Genomic DNA, 27,064 nt, shown 5'->3' with positions numbered 1-27,064 from the left:
TGCTTGTTTGTGTGGGGGCATAGTAAAGATATGAATGGGGTAGGGGCAGAAATCTGGCCTGATGCAAAAAGATCTCCTGCTCAAAACTTTTCAGAGTCCCTGATTAAGAAGTGAAAGAGTGATATTCCAGAGAGATGTGCCACCAGGAGACGAGAACAGGCAACAGGCAGTTAAAATAGTGAGGCCCGAGTTCTAACCATGCTTCTGCCACTTAGCTTGATGACGGCAGATGTTCACCTTCCATGAGCTTCTGTTGTCTTCCCAGTCAAATGGGCGTTAAGAATAGTCTCCTGGCCTCATGGGAGTGTAATGAGAACAAGACGAAACTACAAAGCATTCAGCACGGCACCCTCAGGTGCTGCACCTGCAGAGCAGGTGGTTGATAAACAGCACCCAAAATTTGACTACATAGATAGGAAAGGAAAGTAGAAGAAATGATTTCAGTACACCTGATTAACAGGAATGGTCAAAGAATCTATCCAGTAGGCTGACTTCTCTAAATCAAAGAATGCTGGCCAGAGAAGAAAACAAAAACTATACGCACTGCCAGTGGGGGCAGACACAGCCCAGCCTCAGGCTCCAAGGTACTGAACTGAGAAGAACCGCACGCAACCACACGAGGCTGGGTTCCCAGAGGCTGTGAAAGACGGCTCCAGGTCTGACCTGTTGTCGATTTAGGATTTATCTTCCCCCTAATTCCCAAAAGGATCAGAGGCAGATTCCAGTAAGAGTCAACATACTCAGTAGACTCATTTAAATAAGAATAAAAGAATCAGAGAAATATAATGAAGGCGAGGTACTAGCTGAGATCTGCTGCAACTGCAAATAAAACTTAGCGGTGGGCAGCCAGAGTTAAGACCAGAAAACTTGCAGACGGATCATTAGGCAGAGGAAGGAAGAGTCAAGATCATCAGGAAGGGCACATTTTCCTAGAACTAAACTTGAAATTTTGTAATCAGAAACTGATCCTAGGGATGTATGCCTCCTCCACTGGGTTCCTCCTCCATGAGGTTCAATCTCACCTCCCAATCACCTCATGTAAGCTTGGTGTACTATTTTCCTCCTCACAGCTTTGCCAACTACCAGCTATCTGACCCGGAACCGATGCCTCACTTCTCTGAATCTGTTTCCTCGTCCTTAAAAGGGAATTATGTTCTGACCTACCTACGGAAGGGAGTAGAGGAACATTTGCTAGCATTCATTCACTGGGTGCCGGCCAAACAGCAAAACCTTTGTGTACGTTACCTCACTGAAATCTCCCAGTAACCACACGCAAGCCCTGTAAATAGTTTACAAGTAATCTCCCAGAGATTCAGAGAGGTGGGGACAGGTGCCATTGTCACACAGCTACAAAAGTGGATGAACTCAACTGCATGCTTCTGTGATACCAAGGCAGACTTTAACCCTATACTCTCCCACTTTCTCCAGCTATGTCAAGCACCTAACAGGCCCTGGGACATAGTAGGTACTCAATATATTAGCTTCCTTCCTCATTTCTTCCCTTCTCAACTAGAATTATATATATCTAGAAAATTAAGTTTACTGAAATAATATCAGTATCTTATATTTACATAGTTTCTTTCCTCTAAGGAGATCATACGACCTAATCTATTTTCTCTACTAATCCCACCAAATCTCTACCTAACATTATGTATTATTTCACTTATTTTCCAAGTAAGGAACTAGCAGGCAGCAAGCTGCTAGGGTGACGTGCCCACAGTCATGTGGAAGTCACTGCCAAAACCAAATAAAAACCTTGGTCCTCTTTACGTCTAAATCAACCTTTATCCTCTCATGTGACACAGGCTCCATAATGAAGAACAGATCATTCATTTTTTATCTGGAAAACTACCAAACGTATAATTCAGTAAGGGGCCTCATGACCTTACCACCTTGTCAAAGGGAAGTAAGTGTATAAAAAATGAGGTTTGCAGGAGCAGACGGTTTTGGTCCGTCAACTTTCTCTTAGATTACTCCCATTAACCAACATAAAATAATGTAAAATATAATGTAACAGATCCCCAAGTCTTTGGAAATTTAAGTAAAACTCACTGATCCTTCAAACTTACATACAATACACAAGGGCAACCGTTAACTCCTGAGGGGCTGCAGAGGTACACATTATGTAAACTAGGTCTTTGAAAGAAGAACATGATACACAACCAGGCCACTCTAAGGAGAATCTAAGTGAGCAATGAGCATTCAGCAGCAGAAATTCACAGTATCACAGAAATTTAAAGTTCAGAGGGACCTGGCAGGCCACTGAGAACAATCTCTTCATCTGGTATATGAGGAAACTGAGGCTTATGGAGGTTAAGTGACTTTTCCAAGATTTTGCACACAAAAGAACAAGAACTAAAAAATAGAGGCACCTGGGTGGCTCAGTCGGTTAAGCGTCCGACTTCAGCTCAGGTCATGATCTCGTGGTTTGTGGGTTCAAGCCCCATGTGGGGCTCTGTGCCCAGAGCCCAGACCCTGGAGCCTTAGATTCTGTGTCTCCCTCTCTCTCTGCCCCTCCCCTGCTTGCACTCTGTCTCTTTTTCGGTCTCAAAAATAAATAAACATTAAAAAAAATTTTTAAAAGAACTAAAAAATAAACCTGCTGACTATTATCTATTCCACCTGCAAGTCTTACTTACATCTGCTGTCCGTGAGTACACATAGCACTTTCCAGAATAACCCACCTATAAAGACAGTGCAGGATAAAGAGCACGTACTGTAGTAACAGAGAAATAGGATTCGAATCCTGACTGCCACTTACTGACCATATGATCTTGGCGAGTCCCTTAATTTCTTTGAATTTCAATTTTTCATCCATAAACTGTGGGTAATAGTATATTCCATGGATAAGCTGCAGATGATATAAAGAAGGGGCCTGGCCACAGCCTGTGAGCTCCATGAAGACAAACATCAGGTTTGTACATCCCTAGCCTCCAGCACAGAGCCTTTACATTTGTAAAAACTGGCTGAGCAAAATTAATGAACTAACCAAGCAAACAGGTTCTGGACTTGAACCCAGGTCTACTTGGTTCTTAAACACTAGGTTATATTGCTCCCAATTCACATGATTTCAAAGCACAGTGTTAATTCTGACTTACAGAATACGAGCACACAATGAAATAAAACAGCCATTTTCTGGTCCTAAAGCAGAAAAAAAGTTCAGTGGGGAAAGTTCCTGGACTCTCAGTGTCGGGATTGGTTCTTATTGCTAGTGTGCGCACATCATGAGGCTTTAGAATCAATTAAGGCTAGGCTTGGGTCCCAGCTTTAGCATAAGCTGAGTGATCTCAGACATATTACTTTACCTCTCTGAGCCTAAGTTTCCATACCAGGAATAAACGTACTTCACAGGACTGTGTGAGAAGTGAGGCAATATATGTGAAGAAATACAACGTGATGTGTGGCACAAAAAGACTCTATTTCCCTTCTAGGTACTTGGAGGCTTCATTCATTCACTTCACCTAGGTTTCTGCTCAAACGTCACTTCCTTCTGAACCTTCCTATCTACAATAAAAACCTCAATCCTCTATCCCCTTACCCTGCTATTCTTTTTCATAGTCCTCATCCTCACTTGATATTACATCATGGGTTTGTCAGCCTTTCTGTTTACTGTACCTACTCGACTATAAGGTAAGCCCAGGACAGCAGCTTTTTCTTGTTTATTTTGTTTACTGCTGTATCTCAACCACCAGGAAAGTGCCTGACATGCAGTTAGTGTTTAATAAATATCTGTTGAATGACTAAATGAATTAATTCAACACTCCCTTGGGACCTGCTGTCCAAGAGGCATCACGTAGGAAGAAGGACTTACAGATAAGTAAGAAATGAGATTATAGGAGAAACTACCGTGCCTGCTCTGGAATCTGCAAAGATTTCGAACTCACCTGGACTCTCACAGTTGCCTCCTGACTATTCTTTGTGTCTACTCTGCCCCCCTATATTCCATTTGTTAATCAGCAGCCAAAAAGCCCCCCAAAAAGTCAACATTGGATCAGATTTCTCTGCCTAAGCCCCTCTAGTGGCTTCCCATTCCAATTAGAGTAAAGCCCAAACTCCTTACCATGGCCTGAAAAGCCTACCTTCCATTCCCTCTCCCTCCCTCCTTGACTTTCAGGCACACTGGCTTTCTGCCTCTCAAATATGCCAAAGTCTTGTGATTTCTTTTTTAATTTAAAAATAAACATACATTTTTGTTCATTCAAAACTCTAAGTTCTATTTATATAATTAACAATATTCTGTTCTAATGCCTAAATTTTTCAACAAGCAAGGACTAATGTAAAAAATAGCTCTTCAACGGACACGAGTGTCGAGGTCTTTTGTGCTGGCTGCTCAGTCTGCCTGGAAAGCCCCTCCCCCAGGCTGGCTCTTCCTCCCCATTCGGTTCAGCAAAAACGTTACCTCCTTAAGGAGCTCTCCCAGGCTAAGTTGTCCCTCTACCATCACCTTCATCAAGTCGCTCTATGGGGTCCCACCGCCATTACTTTCCCCACAGCATTTCACTATCTGGGATGACTTTACTATTTATGTGTCCCACCTTCCCAGCCTGGAATGTTCCCAGCCTGGAACGGAGACAAGGACTTTGCCAGGTTCACTGATGCATCTTCGGCCCCTAGCATGTAGTAGGCATGCAGTGAATATTTCTGAATCGGTAAACTGGATCCCAAAGGATGCTGGAGTTTGCCAGGGTAAGAGTACAGGTGAAATACGCTACGGGCCTAACAGTGTCTTGGCCTGTTGGTTTCCTTCCGAGGACAACTGCCCCACTGCATCAGAAGATGTGAATTTTAACCAAACTTACTTGGGAATGGGCACCCGAATTAGCGTCCCTTCCACTTCTGGGTTCAGATTCATTCCACTTTCTCTTATAGCCTTGATAGCTGCAGCTGTACACTGAAAACCAGATCAAAAGGTAAACAGAATTAGTAAATAATTATTACCAGATGCAAGCCCTCTGTCGATAACTGGCAACCCATCTTGGCAGAACATGGAAACATTTAGTTCTGTTACCAGTAAGATCAGGAAGTTACATTGGTGTAGAGTGCTTTGATCAAGCTGAATAGCAAACTACGTCCACTCCTGGTACCAGTGTACTGCGGGAGGGAAGAAAAGCAAAGAGGAGGAAAAAATAAAAAGAAAACAGCTCTGCTTCTTTGAAAAGATTTCAACGGTTTGAGGCAACACAGATCAAAACCACAATAAATCCTCAAGGGAGGGGGGCTGGTCTGTACAAAGATTGGTGTAAGGACAGATGAAAGATTTTATACATTAAAAATTCCAGTTGACATTTTACACTCAAAATATACCAGTGCCGATGTGGAATGAGTAAATACATTTAACTCCTTCGCATCTACACTCACACCGACCTCACTCGTGTTTTGGCTTGAGCAGTGAGTCTCTGCTGGTCTGTGCTCCAGGAAAGGCAGTATGGTACACCAGTCAAAAGCCTGGGCTTTGGAGTCAGAAAGATCTCAGCCCAAATCCTTGCTCTGCTAACCATGTGACCCTGGGCAACAATCTCGACCTGAGGTCTCCATGTTGTAATCTGAGAGCACACGGTACCTGTATCTCCCGGAGGATTAAATGAGGTAACACGAACGATGCATCTTGTTCTGTGCCTGGCACACAGTAACACCCAGGCAAGGGGCGTTATCATCTAAACTTATTCTATAAAGGTAAGAATGCGCAAATCCTGCAAACAAGGCTGAGCTGATGTCATCAGTCAGCTGACGCACTGTTGTCCCGTGTGACATCCTTCAGGGTCTTCTCTGATACGGCCTTGCTCTCTACTGTGCCAGGCAGCACAAGGTATATGGATTTCCCAACGTGCTTCACTTCACCTCAAGCAATGTAACTATACCTGCTATGAAATCCTAAAGAACAAGATAAAGCAGTGTGGATGGAAGACACTTTCATTGGCATGGCAATGTGGAATTCAAGAAAAGAAGGCCTCCGACATTTTCAAAGACGTTTAGGTTTGGCCACAGCTGGTGTACTTCATTTGGATTCACAGGGACAATTCTTGGCCCTGAGTTCCTCCCTAGACTTTGTGGTTTAATGAATAGGGTTTGTTGCACTCCTGTTTTGTTTTGGTTTTTGAGGGAGCGCCTAAAAAGCTTATCCATTTCATCTTGACATGACCTTAATTCTACAAGGACCTAAGGTACTGCCATAAGGTCAAAAAAGACAAACTGCAAGTCCACCTGCAGAAGAATCATCCCTTTGGGAGGCTGTCACAGAATGGAACACAGTGTGACCATTGCTTCAAACAGTAAATTCTCCAAACGGTACTCTTGACCACCACAGACTGTTGGAGCTAGCGGGGATCTCTGACATAATGTAGTTCAGTCCCTTCCTATGTACACAGGGACCCTACACACATATCCGGTCTTCCCTGAGAGTCAAGGGCGGTGGAATGAGGATCTTGACCACCATACTTCTGGTTACCGGCAGAGTCGGGAGGAGATCTCAGGTGCCTCAACCCTCCATCCAGTGACGTTACCTTGTATTTCCTTCCAATGTAGTCAGTAATCATAGCATGTGGAATTTAATTTTTTTTAACTAGACAAAAATTATGTGGAATTGGTCTGGTATATAAAGGGAATGGTGAAGGTAAGTAAAAGAGATGGACAGAGAAATGAAATTTTCCTCCGCCAAGAGGGCTGCCATTTTCCTTAATAAAATGAATCATTTCTAAAGTTAGCAATAAAGGGAGAACCTCTACTTTGAAGTGGCCTGATCTCAAGTCTCTAAATCCTCCTCTCCTGAAGCTTCTGAATGACAGAGAACTCAACTGTAGCATCTCACCGCCACCAACTCCCTTCACTGTCTGCCCCAGTCTTTGCAGACAACTTTCCCCCAGAGGCATGGGAACACCCACTGCGGCTTCCAAGCTGGGCAGAACTATCCCTCAATATGTATGTCCTTCCAGTAGAATTACAGTGCTGGGTACATGGAAAGTGCTCAGTAAATGCATGTTGAATGAGTGGATTAATGAACTGGCTTCTAGGTCAGTTCTTCTAAAATATTCTAAACATGTATATTTTCATTTGATATCGTAGGATACAGAAACTCAGGGAATTACAGTTATTTTCCCAAAACGACATCTGAAACTCATTGTTCAGACAAAAAGGCACATATTTCTATTGCATTTCCATCTCAGGCTGTATCCCCTTACTGAAGGGATGCTAATAAGCACCTCAGGACAAACAGGCTATTCTCAAACAGCAACACTGACCAACTAGTTGGAGCCGTTTGGAGTACTGTGTCAAGAAAGCTCATAGACTCCATCTAGGGTCAGGCAAGAAAGAGTGCCATAACCAATCAGCAATGTCTGCTATTGTGATTCTTAAGCTAATCTATGTTAAAGGATAAAAATGACAAAATTTCCTTGGACAGGTGAACAAGCACTTTGACAATCTGGGTTCAAGTCAACTTTGCTGGGGCCATTTTAATTAGTGGCCCTGCATTTTCTTTATATCCCAATGAGTCCCTAGAATGTAAGGTCTATGAAGGCAGGAACCCTGTCTGTCTTAATCATCGACAAATTCCCAACACCTCAAAGAGAACCTAATAACTCACAGAAACTCAATAAATATTTGTGGGGGGTTTTATTTTTGTTTCCTAATTTGTTGAATTAATGCAGGAATGGCAAAAGCACGGGCTTTAGTGTCAGACCTGTGCTCAAATCTTGACTCTATCCTAACAGTGTGAACCTGGGGAAGATACTTTACTTCTCTGAGCCTCATCTATAAAATGGAATAAATACTGCTTCATTTTAGAAAGTACCTGTGTTGATCACTAAACAAAATATGAGAAAGCAAAGCCTGGCAACACAGCAGACACTCAGTACACATTAGCTTTCTTCCTTCCACAACAGCAATCGTGGAGGCTGTGGAATTTTTTTTTTTTTTCATTTGCCTTGTTCAAATCAAGCTGTGGTTTTTTACTCCCTTCTTTTCTTTCCCATCATTAACTCTAGCTGCAGGCAAGTTTATGGAAGGCAGCAACTGTGTGTATCATTCATCAAGCAGGACACGTGTTAAACAAATGCAACACAGTGTTCTGTCTGCAGTGCGTTTGAAAAGATTATGCATGTAAATCTGCATCGTGTCACTACGCCACGACACAGAAATGCTCAGGTTTGGAAAGAAAGCCAACCGCATGTGAGACATAAAGGAATTACATAAACACAGAGGGGATTAGCTCAGCATTTTGAAGCTATGAACCTGGGTAGTCTATGGACAGTTTCTAAACTAGAGGAAGGAAATGTTTAGTTAGAGCTATTTGTTTAATATATGCACCAGATGAGATAAAGGAATTCAAAAGACAATGTAAGTCACACTTCCTCACTCTGCCCTTGCAAAGAACTCTCTACTGAGATGATTATGAAGATTTTTCTTTTCAAAACTCACAGAATTTCAACTTAGGAAGATGGCAAAGATATTTTGGTTAAAAAATGAAGATATACTCCAACTTCCTAAGAAAAAATTAAGCTGTTAATACCTCCTCCTGCCTCATAAGATGCTCTGGTGGCCAATCAGGTGCTTCTTCTGTGAATGCCATTTGCTATTTAATAACAGAAGTGGCTGGCTCTGAAAAGCAATCTGCCTGATGAGGTCTTCAAGCTGTGTAATTAGGAGGCTATTCCCTAAATTGGCCCACGGTGCCTATGGGATCAGATGAACAAGGCAGAAGGCCTCAGCCATTTAGAGGGAGCCAGCATGGGAAAGAGTTGACAATTCTCTTTTCATCCATTTCTCTGCTTCTCAGTGACACCAGGAAAGAGTGCCTTCCTTCCATCAATCTAACGACAAGTATTCATCCACTTGAGGAAAATCTACTGAGTGCTTCCGTGTGCCAGGCAGTATGAGGGGTGCTGGATGCAAGGAACAAGTTAGATACGATTCCTACCTTCCAAGCTTACAATCTAACGGAAAGAAGATGGAAAATAAAGATGGAAATAAATGTGTAACTGTTAATGGTAAGTGTGATGAAGAAAAAGAACGTGCTATGCAAGAGAGGCCAGTGTGGATGAATAATTGAGATTGAGCAGATTAGGGAAGCTGTCCCTGAAAAAGTGACATTTAGGCTATGATCCAAAGTAGGAGTAACAATTAGACATGCAAGAGTGTTCCAAGCAAAGGCAACAGCATATGCGTAACTCCTGGGGATGCAAAGGTATGGTGCATTTGAGGAACTGAAAGGCCAGTGTGCCTAGACCGGTGTACAGGGATGACAGTGGCATCAGACTGCAGAGATTAGAGGCAGACTAGGGCCATATCAGAAGGCAAAGCCTTTTTTTTTTTTTTTAATGTTATTTATTTTTGAGAGAGAGAAAGAGACAGAGCACGAGCGGGGTAGGGGCAGAGAGAGAGGAAGACACAGAATCCAAAGCACGTTCCAGGCTCTGAGCTGTCAGCCCAGAGCCCGACGTGGGGCTTGACCTCACGGACTGTGAGATTATGACCTGAGCTGAAGTTGGACACTTAACCGACCGAGCCGCCCAGGTGCCCCCATAAGGCAAAGCCTTCTAGGCCAAAATAACTTTTTTCCAAAAGACTATGGAGCCACTGATAAATTTAAAGCATGGGAATGATATAATCCAATATATATTTTTAAAAGTCCACTCTGGCTGCAGTCTGGAAAACAGAAAAGCCCCACACAAGTGTGCCTGGCACATTAGCTACAGCAGCCTTCTGATTTGAAACAGTTTGTTCACAGCAAGGGATTTCCCTCCTCATGTCTCTAACCCAGTTTGTCAAATCCAACAGGTTCCACTTTGGTCTTTGGGAGAGAAGTATTGATAGAGACCATTGGAACAGGAAGAGACTTCAGATTCCTCCACCCCATGTTAACAGATGATAAAATGGAGGTCAAACAGTAGAGATGGGACCGGGTCCCAGGTTCTCCAGGACTCCCAGTCCAGGTCAATTTACAATCCACTGGAACAATAAGGAAAAGCCCATTTGTCTTCCTCAACTAGACTTAAAATCATAGCCTCAAGGTTGCGATGATCTAATGCAATCCACCTTCCAGCCCTGGAGGCTCTGTGCTCTGTCCAATTCTGCAATGGACCAGTTTGAAAGGAATATGAATTCCTGAAAGTCTGCTCCCAATGCTAATGCAAAGGTCACAAACTGGGGGCCCATTAATACACTTTGTCTCACAGTCTTTAAAAAAAAAAAAAAGTGAATTTGTTACCAACATTTAGGAAAGATCTTATATAAAAATGTGAGTTACTGGCTTATTCTAGAAATACAAACCTTAGCGTCTGATAACACTGATTACCAGGTTTAACTTCTGCCTGGCAATGATCAGCAGGAGCTGGGCAGAGGCTGCTCCCTTCAGACAGGGTGCAGGCTCTCCCGCTTACCCCAGCCCCTTCCATTTGGCTAAGCGCCAATCACTGTATCGCCACTATTACGTTCCTTAGATGGAGCCAGTTTCAGTATTCAAATTACTTGCCTGGCCTTTTAGTGTTTGAGTTTAACAAAAAAGGAATTTTGAAACAAGAAGAGAGTTTCTCCTTATCATTAAGTTCCCTTTATTGTGCCTTCTCTCTTGTTCCATCCCAAGCTGGAGGGACTACTTCTTCCTGACTTGACCCAGCCTCCTCAATTCCAAAAGAGATCATGAAGAGGTCCCTTTGGCAAAAGCCACCTTACCTCTGGGAAGCTGGCCATATTCACCAAAATCAGCTGTGGAGACTTCATGGAGATCTGGCCAATCTGGTTTAAAGCAAGCTTCCCATCAGCAGTTACCACAGTGATATGATCAAGGGATCCTAAAAGAAAAGTCACAGAGTCTTAGAACTCAGAAAGACCTTAACAGCCCCACATCTAAGTCCCTACCTAATTCAGATTCAACTAATATTCAGTGATCCCTTATCGATGTGGCAAGACTGTTCAAGGGGCTGTCACAGGAGCAGCAGTGTCACATGCTGGAAAGAGCTCTGAAGCGTTGTCAGAACTAGGACTTCCCTACCGTCAACCAGGGTGGCCAATCATAAATGGCTCATTCTGAGACACAAAGAAAAAGTGGGGGAGGGGTCCTCTTAGGCAAACTGGGAATTGTCCCAGCATACCGTTGTAAGAATAATGCAGTGCAGTACTTATTAAGACCCCAAGATCTGATGTGAAGTATTCAACCAGATTCAATGTCATCACAGGAGAGGAGGTTGTTGACAACACTGGCTTCAATCTGGAAAAGTCCAGGAGGTATAATGGTAAAAATCTCCACAATTCTAAAGATCAATGACCTGGGTTCAAATACCAACTCTGTCCCCTCCTGATTATGTGACCCTAGGCAGATCCCCTAAACCTTTAGACACCTGTTTCCTGATCTCTGTAAATGGGGCATACAAATTGTACCTACCTCATCGGGTTGTTATGAAAGTATCTGGAAAGCACTTGTAACTGGCATATACGAGTGCCCAGTAAATGTTAACTATTACTACTTCTTGACTTTCTCCTGTATTTTAACCAAGCTAAACTACTTACAATTTCTCTAATACAGTCTGCTCTTTCTTGCCTCAGGATTCTGAGCATATATTGTTCTTTCTATTGAGAATGTCCTTCTCTGCTCAGATAACTCCAGCTCATTCTTTAACACTCAGCTATAATAGCATCCAATCTCAGGAATCTTATCTCACCTTCTAGGCTCGATAACAAACCCCCTTATGAGCTCCCTAGGACGCCATGGACCCCTTCTATAATGATGATAACCAGTATTTGCTGAACATTTCCTATGTGCAAGACACCATACTAAATGTTCTCTATAATTTCTTTTGCTTTCATTATCACAACTCTATGAGATAGTTCCACTATTTTACAGATGAGGAAACGGAGGACCAGACAGTAACTTGCCCAAGGTCACAACAGTTCTTAATAATGGAGCCTAAATTCAAACCCAGGTCTGGACAACTCTACAGGCATGTTCTTCACCACTCTGCTTTGCTATCTGGTTTTATCCATGTTGGTTTACTTGTTGATCTCTTCACATTAGGCTCTGGGCTCTTGGAAGCTGGGAACAATGTCCTTTCTCTCTGTATCTACAGCACCTACTCATCAGCACGGAATAAGTGCTCAATAATGTTTTGGTGAATACATCAGTGTACAGATGGATGGATGAATGGAAGAGGGCAAGAACAAATACATGGATAAATTTGTATCTTAGACAACTATTAAAAGCAATCAACAGAAGACCATGGGGGAGGGGAAGGAAAAAAAAATTAAGAGAGAGAGGGAGCCAAACCATAAGAAACTCTTAAAAACTGAGAACAAATTGAGGGTTGGTGGGGGGTGGGGGGGGTGGGTGATGGGTATTGAGGAGGGCACCTGTTGGGATGAGCACTGGGTGTTGTATGGAAACCAATCTGACAATAAATTTCATATTAAAAAAATAATTTTTTTAAGAGTTTTTTTTTTCAACGTTTATTTATTTTTGGGACAGAGAGAGACAGAGCATGAACAGGGGAGGGGCAGAGAGAGAGGGAGACACAGAATCGGAAACAGGCTCCAGGCTCTGAGCCATCAGCCCAGAGCCTGACGCGGGGCTCGAACTCCTGGACCGCGAGATCGTGACCTGGCTGAAGTCGGACGCTTAACCGACTGCGCCACCCAGGCGCCCCTAAAAAAATAATTTTTAAAAAAAGCAATCAACTACCTTGGAGATAGAAATTACTGGTAGACAGACAGAGGTGTGAAAGGAAAAGTGCCTGCTGGCCCAGATAGTGGTGAAAGAGGATATGGAAGAATATGGCACAGAAAAGACTGGCTAAGTTCAGTTTCACCCAGTCTCTTCACGGCCCCAAGTTCTAGAGAGAACGTTACACAAACATAACCCTGAAGAGAAGGAGGCAAAGAGGAAATACCAACGGGAGGCCTTCTGAAAATGGATCTTAACTCAGCCTTCCTGATTTGCCATAAGATCCTTTGCCACAGAAGTCGCAACACGGGCTTTTCAGTATGCAATTGTGGTGGTTCCCATTCCCTAAATCCATATCGACATAATGCATCAAATCCTTTTCCCTCAATCTGTCCCCAGCGAGAATCTCCCTCAGCCTCATTCCTGCCCCTCATTTTCGCAGAGGTTAACATTTAACAAATTACACTCCCAACCCCTTTCCAGGCCCATCATCTTTTTAAGTTCAACAAGAGTGGAGCTTGCTGGCTAATTTTAAGTATCACATTTCTCCCTGAGCTCCTCTCAAACTGCTCTCTGGTTTCGGCTGCAGAATGTTAACAGGCCAGAAAGCACAGGGGAGACAAAGCACTTTATCAGTTTCATACCTAAAATAATAAGCAAGTTTAAAATAAACAGTTGGGAGAGATTGAATGGCACGCTCTACTGTCAGCAAAGGCAGAAATGCCCCAGTCCAAAGGTTGACAAATGACGGAATGGTCTTCTGATTTCACACAGGATCTCGTCTCTAAACTCAGTATGTTTCTGCTGGTGTTTATAAATGGAGCTGTATATTTTTCATTTGGTTTTCTTAAGAACAAGTTCATGAAGTATTTCCTAGTTTCCTTAGGAACTATCCCAGCCAAGATGTGAGTGGGAGCAGCCCAAGCTCCTAGAGATACCTTCAGAGGGGGTCCCAGGCTTGACTCTAGGATGATGACAATTTCCAAAAGGCCAATTTAACAGCAATTGGATTTTTCCTGCCTGCCTGCACCATTAGCTGACAACTCACTTCTTCCATCACATCTGCAAACAGTTCTCTTAGACAGTTCTGACATATCCCACTTAGAAAAGCCACTTTCAGGAAGTTATCAACCCAAACGGAATCTTCCTGGTCAAGCTCAGAGGTACAGAAATGCCTCAGATGGATAGGTCTGCAGCCACTTGGTTCCCAGTAGGGGATAAGAATGGCCAAATAGGACAAATTGGAAAAATCAGACCAAAGATGTCAGTTACTGTAAGACCAAATACCTAGAAGTGCTTATATAGTATAATCGTAATAAAAATCCCATTTTTTGAGAGTGCAATTCCATGAGAGCAAAGACCATGCCTACTTTTGTTCACCACTTGTGGACCAGCACAATACTTAGTTCATCGTTGAATGGACAAATAAACGTAGTATTAACTACGAGCCAGGCACTGTGCTCAAACCGTTACATGTGTTATCTCACTGACTTTAATACTCACTCCAAAGCTATAAGGTGGGAATCAGACAAGGAAACTGAGGACCAGAAAAGTAAAGTTAACTGCCCATGGTCACCAGTTAGTAAGTAACAAAGCTAGGACTGAAACCCAGCCCTGCCAAAGCCATGATCTTTCCACTATGCCCTTCTCCAAAACATTGGTTCAGTCACTAACCTGGTGAGGTCCTTATATTGACAGTCTTATTGAAATTATCTTTGAGCGCTTCTGTCACAGACTTCATTTCTTCATCCACCTCTTCCAAGCTGATTATATCCTCAACCAAGGCAGCATTCAGATTCACTCTGGTTTGGATCTGTCCTTTCCCTTTGGCTAAAAAGTCAACAATCAGTGAACACAAGAACAGCAGCAGAAACAGAGACAATAAACAATTAGGGAAGAAATGCCTACGAAATGCAGGGAAAAATGCCAAGTGCTAAAAAACTGTACATCATCAGTGTCCTACAAAATAGCCTACATTTATTACCCACTGGATTCCCAGAAAATGCTAATCATTTTCTGAGGTACTAGTGAAGGTACAGGCTTTATAATGAAACACCCCAGGTGAAAATCCTGGCTATCACGCATATGAGTTTTATGACTTTGAGCAATTACTCTGCTCTTCTGAGTATCAGGTTCCTTCCCTATAAAACAGGGATAATATCTGTATTGCCAGGTTGCTATGATACAAATTAAGTAATTCAAACACCTATAACAGCACTATCCACATGGCATGCACTCCATAAATAAATTAATTCCTTATTTTTTAGAAAAATAAACAGAAGATGAGAAAGGTAAAGTGACTTGCCTAATGTCACCAGATCATGAAATAGTATAGCCAAGATTTGGTCTCAGATCTGCCTAATTTTAACCTACAAACTTTCCATTAGATTGTCTCTATACAATCTAATTGGAGACACAGGAAATACATTAATTCATTTTAAAACAAATGCTAAGACAAGGATATGCAAAGTATCTGATAGCTGGTAGAGACAAAAGGAACAACAGTAGTTACAGACATTAAATACCACCAGTGGTGATAATAATGACTCATATTTCAGAAAAATCAGCAATGGGAACTGAATAAAATTCTATTTTATGCCTAAGCCACCATGGTGATTTTTCATTTACATTCTATGTATATAGATCACTCCCACAAGTATACAAATATTCCTGCATTTCTTCGTGGGAGGTGGGTCAAGGGAAAAAAAAAAAGAAAAATATTAAGTACTACTACTATCCACTTATTTGCTAACAATTCAAGTATTTATTGAGATTCATTCACAACAAATTTTATTAAACATCTACAGAGAGCTAACTCCTGTGGTATTTGTACAGCATATTATAATTTGCAATGCAATTTAAAGTACATTCTTCTATTAGATAATCAAAGCAGCTCTTGGAAGTAGGAAGAACAGATATTATTACTGTTCCCATTGTAGAGGGAGATGAGATGAGATGAGAAATCTATAGCACAAGTCATTTAAATGTGTTCCCCAAAGTACCAACCAGTAAGCAGCAGAGTGATTTTTAAAAAAATATTTATTGGCTTGTGCCACCACCGTTCTTGAAACCTTATTGCCCTTAAGTTAACAGAATAATGGCTTAGTATTTTTGGAACTAATGAAAGATGACAATCTTCAGATTCAGAAACACAAGTTCCAAACAGGATACTAAAAGTACATTCATACCTAGACATCCTGTGAATGCAGAAAATTAAGGACAAAGAGATCTTGAAAAGAGCCCAAGATAAAAGAAAAATTATCTAAAAAGGATCCAAATTTACAGTAACAGCAGACTTTCCAAGAGCAACAACAGGAGCTAGAAATGATGGAGACAGTATCTTCAATTTTAGATTTTCTAAACTAAGAATGTATGTTAAAATTTTTAAGTGGGAGCCTGGGTGGCTCAGTCTGTTAAGCGTCTGATTTTTGGCTCAGGGCATGATCTCATAGTTCCTAAGTTTGAGCCCCGAGTCAGGCTCTGTGCTGACAGCTCAGAGCCTGGAGCCTACTTCGGATTCTGTGTCTTCCTCTCTCTCTCTCTGCCCTTCCCCTGCTCACACTCTCTCTCTCTCTCTCTCTCTCTCTCTCTCTCAAAACAAAAAGAAAAAAATTAAGTTATGCCCATCAATATGAGGATAGATAATATGAATGAAATAGTATACAGTCATGAGAAAGAAAGATCTACAACTACACAGAATAAATCTCACAATCATAACGTTGAGCAAAGAGGCTAGACACTAGAATACAGAGTGTGCAGTACAAAAGCCAGATACAGGAATATAGAGACAAACGTAATCCTGCCACTAGAAGTCAGAATACAGGGGCGCTCAGTCGGTAAGCGTCCAATTTCAGCTCAGGTCATGATCTGGCAGTCTGTGTGTTCGAGCCTCACGTCGGGCTCTGCGCTGACAGCTCGGAGCCTGGAGCCTGCTTTGGATTCTGTGTCTCCTTCTCTCTCTGCTCCTCCCCCACTCACACTCTGTCTCTCTCTCAAAAATAAACATTAAAAAAAATTAAAAAAAAAAAAGAAGTCAGGATATAGTTACCTACAAGGAGTAGGAGGAGGTAAATTACTAGAAGGGAGCATAAAGGGGACTTCTGACATGCTGGGAATTTCTGGTTTTTGATCTAGGTGCTGATTACACAAGTGTTTTCAGTTTGTGAAAATGACCAAGCTGTTTCTTATGATAACTGCACTTTTCTATAGGTGCCTTTCAATTTCTATAAAAAGTTAAAAAAAAGAAATTAAGGGTAACTACCAAAACAATAAGAAATAAAATGTATAACTTCCAAATTAGCAGAGATGAGAAAACAGAAATAAAAAAAAATTTGGCTAATTCAATAGAAAGGAGGAGAAAAACAAAGAAAACTATGATAAAGTAAAAAATAAAATGGTAGATATACAAATACTCAGTAATCACAATAAATATACACAGACGAAGCATTTGACTTAAAAGTTTGAGGCTCTCAGGATGCCTGAGTGGCTCAGTCAGTTAAGCATCCAAGTCCTAATTTCAGCTCAAGTCACGATCTCACAGTCACGAGATCGGGCTCCCATGTCAGGTTTCTCACTGAGTGTGGAGCCTGCTTGGGATTCTCTCTCTCCCTCTTCTCTCTCTGCTCCTCCCCACCTTGCACGTGCTTTCTCTCTCTCTCTCTCTCTCTCTCGAAAATAAATAAACATTAGAAAACTCCATCTATTTCAAAAACAAAAGTTACAGATTCTCAGTAAGATATTTTTAAATCTAGTCATATACAACACATAAGAGGTTTTGCAAAAACATAAGATTACAGAAAGTTTAATGTACATGAATGGAAAAATAACCCTGGAAAATATTAAACAAAAGAAGGCTGATAGTTATATCAACATCTAAAAATAGATTTTAAGACAAAATGCATTTTTAGAAAAAATTAAGGCCACTTCATAATGAAAATAGAAACAATTCACCAGAAAGATACTCCCCTTCTGAGCTTAAATACACCACATAATGTAGCGTCAAGATCAATGGAATTAAAAGGAGAAACTGATGAATCTACAATCATACAAAGACATTCAAAATACCTTCCTTCATAACTGATAAATTGAGCAAATAAAAAAATAGAAAATTTGATCAATACAATTAGCCAACTCAATCTAATGGTCATATACACAATCTTGCATCCAGCAGTAAGAGAATACATATTCTTCTCAAGCATATTTGGACTTGTATATAAAATGATCTTGTTCTATCCCTCAAAACAAATCTCAATAAATATCAAAGAATCTTCATCATATAGGACATAGTCTCTGATCACAGTGGGATCAAGCTAACTCTCCAAAAAACATGTTTGAAAAATTTTAAACACTTCAAAATAAGTCATGAACTAATGGAAAACACATAATGAAAATTTTAAGTGTTTTAAAATAATAATAATAATACTGTATATCTAAAACGTCTTTGAGCCACCTGACATATTTACATAGAAGTTTATAGCTTTATACACTTATAGGAAAAGAACAAAGGTTGAAAATTAATGAACTGTCCAGTTCAAAGGATAGAAAAAGAAAGACGGGAGAAAATAAACAATAAAGGGCAGAAATCAATAAAACCAAAAATGACAAATCAACAAAATTAAAATCTCTTTCTTAAAAGGCTTATGAAACCAAAAAACTTCTTTCAAGAATAACTGAGGAAAAAAAGGAAGTAGACAAATCAATTAATATTAAGAAAGAAAAGGAGAAGACAGTTACCAAAACATTAGAGATTTTAATAATTTTGAGAGACTATTATGGACAACTCTATGCCAACAACTTTGAAAACGTGGAAATAATAAAAAATTTCCTAAAAATACATAATTTACTAAAATTAACTGAAGAAAAAAGAGAACATCTAAATAGCATCATAATCATTAAAGAAACTGAATCTATGATTTAAAGCCTGCCCACACACAATACCAGGTTCAGGTGATTTCATAGGCATGTTCTAAGAATCATGTAAGGAACTGATTAATCCTGGTCTTACACAGACCATCCCACTGAGAGAGAGACAGAAAGACAAAGATGAACTCCCAGCTCACATCATGAGACTAATATAGTCTTGATACCAAAACCAGACAAGGAAATGCTAGAAAGTTATACCCATCAATATCAGAGACTTACATTAAGGCTAACCTCACATAAAGGTATAGACTCAAAAATCCTAAATTAATATTAGCAAACCAAATCCAACAACATACATACAAATTATGTATCAAGCAGTGTACAAACAAATTATATATCAAAAGGAGCAAGCAGGGCTCATACCAAAAATGCAAAAGTGGTTTAACAGCAGAAAAAGCTACTGATGTTGAGTCACCCCATTAATAGATTAAAAAAGTAAAAAAAAAAAAAAAGACGATCGTCTCAATAAATGCACTAAGAGCATTTGATAAAAACTTAACACCCATTCAAAACAAAAATTCTTAACAAAATAGGGACAGAAGATATTTGCTTAAAAGAGAAACTACTGAAAAATAAAGCAAACATAATTCTTGATGTTAACATATGAGAAGTGTTCCTTAACAAGTCAGAAATATAACAAGGATGCCTACTATCATCAGTCACGTTTATTCAAATTATATTAGAGTTCCTAGCCAATGCAGTTAGAAAGAGAGAAGGGAGGGAGGAAGAAAGGAAGAGAGGGGAGGAAGAAAAGGTATATGGATTAGAAAGGGAAAAACAGAGCTACCATCATTTACGGGTATCACAATTACCTGGAAAATTCAAAAGAATATACAAATAATAGATCTAATAAAAGAGTTCAAAGTTGCAAGATATCACATGAGTGTATAATAACCAAAAGTGTTCCTATTCACCAGCAACCAAACAGCACGAGTGATCTTTAAAAAAGATATGAATTTAAAAAAACAAATCTTCCATAAAATAACACAATAGATCCACTCATGACCTTAAGGTAGGGTCATTTTTCTTAAACTGAAAAAAAAAAAAAAGCATTATCCATAAAGGAAAAGATTAACAAATTGACTACCTGAAAATTAAGAACTTCTGTTCATCAAAAGACACAATTAAATGTAAGTGATGAATCACTGAATTCTACTCCTGACACCAACATTACACTATGTTAACTAACTCGAATTTAAATAAAAACTTGAAACAAAACACCACTAAAAGACTGAAATGGAAAGCACATCAGCAATACGTACATATGACATAAGTCTTATCTTTAGAATATACTGAAACTCCTACCAATTGACTTTTTTTTAACGGGCAAAAGACTGGAAAGAGGATATACAAAGAGCCAAAAAACAAATGTAAAGGTGCTCGCCATCATCACCCATCAAGAAATGACAAATTAAAACCACAATGAGATAAAACCACACACCCATCAGAATGGCTAGAAATAAAAAGACAGTGTACTGAGCACTCGTGAGTACGTGGAACAAAGAGAAAGCTAAAACCTTTTTGGTAGGAGTGTAAACTGGCACAACTATTCTGGAAAACTGTATGTACTGAAAGGGAACATACACATCCTCGGAAGACTCGACCATCCCACCTCTTGGTATATGTACACCAAGAGGAAGGTATATATATATATATGGGCACCAAAATCCATGTACATGCACATTCACAGCATTATTTACTTCCAGTTCAAAACTGGAAGCAGCCCAAATGTCCATCAACTGGACAAGCATACACAAGTTGTGGCATAAGCATTCACTAGGATACCATAAATAAAAACGCACAGACAACTACTACATGCAACAACATAGACAAATCTCACAAACAGATTGTTACCGCAGGAAGCCAGGCACAAAAGAAGCTACAGTGAGCTCAAAAAGGGAAAACCTAATCTATAGTGCTAAAGTCCCAAAATGGGTTATCTTTTAAAGGGTGACAACCGAAAGGGACGGGCAGGAAGCTTCCAGAGTACGAGTGATGTTCTATATCTTGACGTGGGTGACGGTTACAAGGCTGTGTTCACTTTGTGAGAATTCTCTGAACTGTAACCACTTACAATGAATGTATGTACTATTCTGCATATATGTTATAACCCCAAAATTTATTTAATAAAAAATATGTATGTGACCAAAACGACAATACCCAGAAATAAAGCTGATCAAAGAAATGTATAAAATCTTTATGGAGAAAAATTAACAATATGATTATAAATTTCACATACAGGAGTGAAAGGCCAGAAAAGTGTGTATGTATAGTAAGGGGAAAGATTTTTACCACTAGGTTCAAGGCTTTATGACAGTGATTCAGGTAGCAAGAAATTTAGAACAGGAAGAGATAAGTAATTCAACAAAATCAACTAAAATCAACAAAAAACTTGACATGCGACAGAGGAGGCATTACAAATCTGGGAGTAAAGAAGGGGCTAATCAATAAGTGATGCTGACACAACATATGACCCATTTCAAAAAAGAAACTTAAAACTAGATTCCCAGCCTCACAACACCTTCAAAAATAAATTCCATATGGACTCAAAACCCACGAAAAGTAAAAAACTTTAAAATATTTAGAAGAAAATATAGAAGAATATGACTCTGGGTAGGTAAGGATTTGTTACAGAAGACACAAAAAGTACAAATGATAAAGGAAAGGACGAAAAAAATAGGACCACATTAAAACTTATGGTCAACAAAAGATACCATTAAGTAAAAGGCAAAGCAGACAGCTACAGCACAATCAACAAACGACTCTCATTCCTAATACAGAAGGAATCCAACAAATTTCAAAGAAAAAGTGAAACAACCGACTTTTTAAAGAGGCAATCAGAAGAGCTAAAAACTGAGCAGCCAAGTAAATATGAAAAGCTGCTTACACGCTATAGCTAATGTGTGCATCAGGAGGCTCCCCCCATTCCCAGTTCTGCCACTATCTAGATGTGACCATGGACAAACATCTTACATAGGTACCTCGATCTCCTCGTTTGCAAATGGTGAGATTTGGGCTTCACCAGATAATTATAAAAATGTCTTCACTAGATAATAATAATTCTTTCAGTAGATAATTATAAAGGTCAAATTATTAAATACGTGAATTTGTGAAATTAAAAAAAAATCAGTGCAACATACAGATGAAAAGTCGTTACCATTATCACTAGTAACAATATAAATCTTCTAACTATTAATGCTCTTTCAGCAATTTGTTAATTTTCCTATTAATAGCAAAGGGAGGGTTCATATGAAACCATAAAAGGAAAGTCAGCGGAAAAAATATTCAGCAGCACGTTTCCAACACCATCCTTGGGAACGGACTCCCTGACCCACCCCTGCAAATAGCACGTGTGCTTTGAGGTGTGCTGAGGAGTGCTTTCTCCACTCCTTATTCATTCAACAACATTTTTTGATACATACTATGTGTCAGGACCTGTTAGGTACTAAATAAGGCACGGACCCTATTCTCATAGGGTCCAGCATAGAAGACACAGAACAAACAATAATTAATCTCACAATTAATTGATTAATTAACGGGTGCTGTGCTAAGGACGTCAAAGGTAAAATAACAGTGCACAAGAGTGCACGTAACAAGGGACCTGACCCAGTCTAAGGGGTCAGAGAGGACTTCCCTGAGGAAGCGACATTTAAGCTGAGACCTGCGGCATATCAAAGTCTCATTCTTGGATGACACAAACCATTAAGATCATCCATCTAAATCCATGGCTCTAATACCTCCTCACCCAACAAACTTCTGGTTTTAATTTCACTTCCAACAGAGGTCTTGCTTGTTATAAGGAGAAAATATGTTGATCTCTGCCACAAATATTCTGGTTGGCTTGGCACTTACATCTCTAATTCCAAAACTAAAACTAAAAGAAGGAAATGAGGTATATTCTGAGCAATGGTAACATAGGAGGCCACACGGTAATGAGCAAAGAGACCCTTGGTTCTAACACTGTCTCTGTCACTGTGGTATTTAAGCTGATCAACTGAACTATCTGAGACACCATCTCCACGTTCTTCCTCAAGGGGAGAAATTCAGTACATCTCTGAGATCCCTTCCAGCTATAATAGTTCAAGGGCTAAATGCAAGAAAAAGGCAAAGAGGTCATATAGCTCTACCTTTGGCTTTCTTGGTAGCGAAATAACGGATTGGTACAGCTGGTGAGGCCATGTATTGTCCATGGTCACTTTGTCTGCCACTCACTGTCTTCAGCGTCACTTCTGAAACAGGTCTGGTCAAGGCTGCAAAGGAGTTACAAAAGACAGGGTGGACCAAGCGGAAGCATCTTAATCCCAAGGCCATGCCGGAAGACAATCCTTGTGAACATTCACTATAAAGACTAAGACCAAAAAAAAAGAAAAAAAAGAAAAAAAAAGGAAAACAGATAGTATTACAACTTCAGAAAATAATTTGTACCAGTTATCAAGCAACAACTGCAAACTAAGCTATGTGCCAGGCAATTTAAATATATTACCTCCTCCCAACAGCCATACAAGGAAATATGATTAGCCCCATATTACAGAAAGATACTGAAGCTCACAGAGATTTAAGTAACTTGCCCACAGTCTGTAGGACTCCAAATCGCCAGGCTCTTTCCACTGTACCAAATGCCCCTTATAGTACACAGGAAACACAGAGTTAAGTAAATGTGCAGCAGCTGAAATCTTTAATGATGCTAATTAAACCCTTACATGAGAAAAGGCAAAAAAATCTTGATAAAGTTATACTCTAAAAAGGGAGGGCAGAGCACTGGAAGAGGACTTTAAACTAAATTTAAAAAACTCATTTCAACAGGCATAAAATGACTGGAAAATTCACACGACAGCATTTAATTAAAATTTTCTTTGGTTCCTTATGCGCTGATTACCAATTAGAATGCACTTTACTTTAATGTGAGTCTGAAGCACGGTTGAGGTTTGAGGTCTTCCATGTTACAGAACTAAAGCTCTGGAAAATGCCACCCTCCTCTGTGTTAACACAAGTTATACATTATACTTCTAAGGTCTCTGACCATGAAAAGATGCGGGAGTCTATAGCCAGCTTCTGCCAGGAATCTGGCTATCACTCAGTTAAAACCAAGAGCAATTAGCATCAAATACCTGGAAGTTACTATCTTTGAAAATCAGTCCTATACCTCATTAGAGAAAAAAAAAAAAAAATCCCATCCTTAAATGTTAATGCAGCAGAACTGAATAAAAGCATGCACTTTGCAGCCAGGAAGACTGGGAATCTAATCCCAGCTCCACCACTGACTAAATGCCCCTGAGCATCTCTGCACCTTCATTTCCTCAGCTGTGAAATGGGGATAATTATAGTTATTTCTTAGGCTCGGGAAGAATAAATGAGTTTATGCAGGTAAGATAATTGGCACAGTGCCCAGCTAATAGCAGGAGCCCCCAAAAGATTATCTGTTGACAGCTATCACCTTTCCTTTCAAAAAGACTTCTACACAACGGTCAGACACAACAAAGAATCCCGCGTGTCTTTACCAATGTATAAGATAGTCTAGTCAGTCAGATCTGGATGTAAATTCCAACTTTGGGCAATTCACTGCACCTATCTGGTCATCACTTTCTTCATCTGCAAAATGAGAAAAATAATCCCGATCTTAAAATGAGATAGTAAATGCATGTAAAACACCTAGCACAGTGCCCGGGATATAGTACCTACTTAATAAATGCTAGCTACCATTATTATTATTTCTTAAAAGAAAAGCGAGTAAATCAAAGGCAAATAATTTCTCCTGATGGAGTTTTTTTTTTCTCTCCTGCTGGAATTTTTAATAGCAAGGGATGCTAGATGTCAGTGATTGACTGCATGAAATCAGTAAAAGCAAATCTAGATTTTAAAAAGTATCTTTCCTCTTCTTTAATTATTTTCAATAGCTACTATTAATTGAAGTCAGGCCTGGGCTGCTTGCTTTACCATGTCTAATCCTCCCAATAATGCCACAGAGAAAGTATAATAATCTCCATTTTACAGATGTAGAAACTGATGCTCAAAGAGACCATCGTTGTCCAAGGGCACGGAACTATTAGCTCTGCCCTATTTTGCCAAAACTGTTCACAAAATTTGGCTCTAAGTGAGGTTTCTATATCTAGGTTTTTCTAATATAGCCAATGCCTTACCCACACTTATATCCAAATATGGCTGTATAATAATGTGTTTTGTTGTTGTTGTTGTTTTTTAATCTACAGGGTTTCAATCTGGCTGCTACATTTAAGACAGGTTTCCTGGTGTTCCTGTTGCAGGTCATAATACCAATCCACAAAGCAACAGGAAATCAAAATGGGTTAGAAATAAACAACCTTTGACAGAAAGCGCAGCACCCAAAAGCAGACCCAGTACATGTGAACCGGAAGACAACTCTATAAATAAACCACATTGCTGAAATGTTTTAGGCGTAGATTTTAATTGCACAGAAGTCAGGAAATTTCAAAGTAGAGGTTCAATAAAGGCAGTCCCTTGGGCCCTTTACCTTAAGGACATGCATATTAGGAGCTGTGTGACCTTGCATAGATCATTTAGCCTCTCTGAGCTACAGTTTCCACCCCATTTTTCAAAAAGGTAATTGTAACAATAATAATGAAACAATTGCTAACATTTACAGAGTTACAACTATGTGCCAGAAACTATTCTAAACGCTGTATTGCATACATTAACTCATTTGAGCCTCATGATATCACTATGAAAAAAGGACTATTAGTATACCCATTCTATGGATGAAGAAACAAAGGCACAGATAACTTGCCCAAGATTAGATTTCAGGCAATCTAGCTCCAGAGTCTGTGCTCTTATCCAGTGTACTGTATACTATTACATATATGAAACACTCAGCAATTATTGATGTTATTATTGAAACTGTTGGGAGTATACTTTAAATCTATTTGAGGCACATACTATTTTTCCAAAGTTAAGGTTCTCAAAACTTGACTTTGTGTTTTCTATAGAAGGTGCATTTTAATTTTGTAAAGAACTAGATGAGGGACACAAAGCCCTAGCTTATCTATTGTCCCAGCAACTTCTCACAATCCAGCTGTATATTAGCTTATAATATGTACATTTTTATAAACACGGATGTGGGTCCTCATTGTATATAAAGTACTTTCACATGTATTATCTGATAACCAAATTCATAATTACCACCCACATTTTACAAATAAGCAAAATGATTTTTCATTTCCTTGAATATTCCTCCTGCTCCTGGGTCTTCAAACATAATGCTGAAGTTGAATCTGCTTGCAATGATCTTCCCCCACCTCTTTAATGAACTACCTCTCATTTTGCTTTCAGATTTCAGCTTAAGCATCACTTTCTCAGAGGATGCCTTTCTTGGCTGTCTCCTCCAGTCCAACTCGGTCAAATGTCCTGTAGCCCACTTTCATCAACACCCTATACTTTTTTCATAGCACTTAAACAGTATCAGCTAATATCTGTGTAGTTATTTGATCACTGCCTACATCCCTCCCTGAGACTATAACCACCACAAAGACTGATCTCTGGTTCTCTTGTTCACTGCTGTACCTCCAGCATAGCACAGCCCCTGAATACAGAAGACACTGAATATGAGTGATGAATACATACATGAATGAAAGTCTAGAAAGATTAAGTCCTTGCCCAAGGTCACAATTACGGTGCAAGATCTGGACTCTAAGCCTCAGATTGAAGGTCCTGGGCTCTACTTCCCAACAGTGCTTCGATCATCTCTTAGTCTCCCAGATTTTTCACATAGAGATAGTAGGGTATGCTCTCTAAATTCAGTGCCACACACAGGTATTTGCAGCAACTGACTACATAGTATCTGACTATTCACAGCATCATGACTATAGTATAGAATCATGTCCCTGATGTAACCAAAGGAGGATGACACACTTTAACAGGTAGAGAAAGAACTTTTGCCTAAGAGCTAGAAGGTACAGATCCCAATATTCCTATCTCATCACTCCCTGCCAACAATCCTCTTTAGATTCATAACCACCTGTATTACAAAAAGCATTTGTGGCAGCTCTCCAGTGACATGTGACTTGTACCAAACCACTTCTCCTACCTAGATTGTGTTTCGCCAACTGCAAAATGAAGGGTCAGTTCAGGTTTTCATTCTTTTGAACTATAAAGCTCTCCAAGATTCTGGAAAATGCAGTAGAGTGCGGTGAAAGGAAAAAAGGCACCAAACTTAGAGAAGACCTGGGAAAGAGTCCTGGTTCTAGCACTTCCTAGATATGTGACCTCAGATAGATCACACTCCCTGGACCTCAATCTCCTAGGTAAAATGTAGATGACAGTACTATTTGTCAGGGTTACCAGGACGATCGAATGAGGTAAGGGCTGCAGAAATACTTTGTAACTAGACAACGGCTACTGAAATGGCAACTGTTTGCTGAGGGAAGGCACAGAGTAATGGTTAAAAGTTAAGGTTTTGTAATTTAAGCTCCATCCCTCACCAGCCTAATGACCCTGATAAAGTTATTTCTCTGAGCTTCCATTTCT

The 27,064-nt window shown here is 39.9% G+C and overlaps 1 protein-coding gene across 14 annotated transcripts in view; it reads right to left on the bottom strand.

Annotated features, from left to right (window-relative positions):
- The window catches only part of MRRF (mitochondrial ribosome recycling factor), a 60,881-nt gene that overhangs the window by 33,229 nt on the left and 588 nt on the right, over positions 1 to 27,064 (bottom strand). For 8 of the 14 annotated variants that reach the window (XM_040482209.1, XM_040482211.1, XM_040482212.1 and 5 more), the window contains exons 2-5: positions 22,696 to 22,916; positions 14,321 to 14,476; positions 10,666 to 10,784; positions 4,800 to 4,891 (exon numbers count right to left, since the gene is read on the bottom strand). In XM_040482209.1, the coding sequence (XP_040338143.1) occupies positions 4,800 to 4,891; positions 10,666 to 10,784; positions 14,321 to 14,476; positions 22,696 to 22,916 (588 nt within the window). Of the gene's footprint in view, positions 1 to 4,799; positions 4,892 to 10,665; positions 10,785 to 14,320; positions 14,477 to 22,695; positions 22,917 to 24,066; positions 24,158 to 26,624; positions 26,705 to 27,064 lie in introns of those variants that run through there. The other 6 variants (XM_040482214.1, XM_040482215.1, XM_040482221.1 and 3 more) reach the window with 4 other exon arrangements.

The sequence above is a fragment of the Herpailurus yagouaroundi genome, unplaced genomic scaffold (genome assembly GCF_014898765.1).
Source record: "Herpailurus yagouaroundi ecotype Mexico unplaced genomic scaffold, PumYag 160, whole genome shotgun sequence".
Lineage (NCBI taxonomy): Eukaryota > Metazoa > Chordata > Mammalia > Carnivora > Felidae > Herpailurus > Herpailurus yagouaroundi.
Note: the sequence above shows the minus strand (reverse complement) of the source record. Positions and strands in the feature narration are given on the sequence as shown.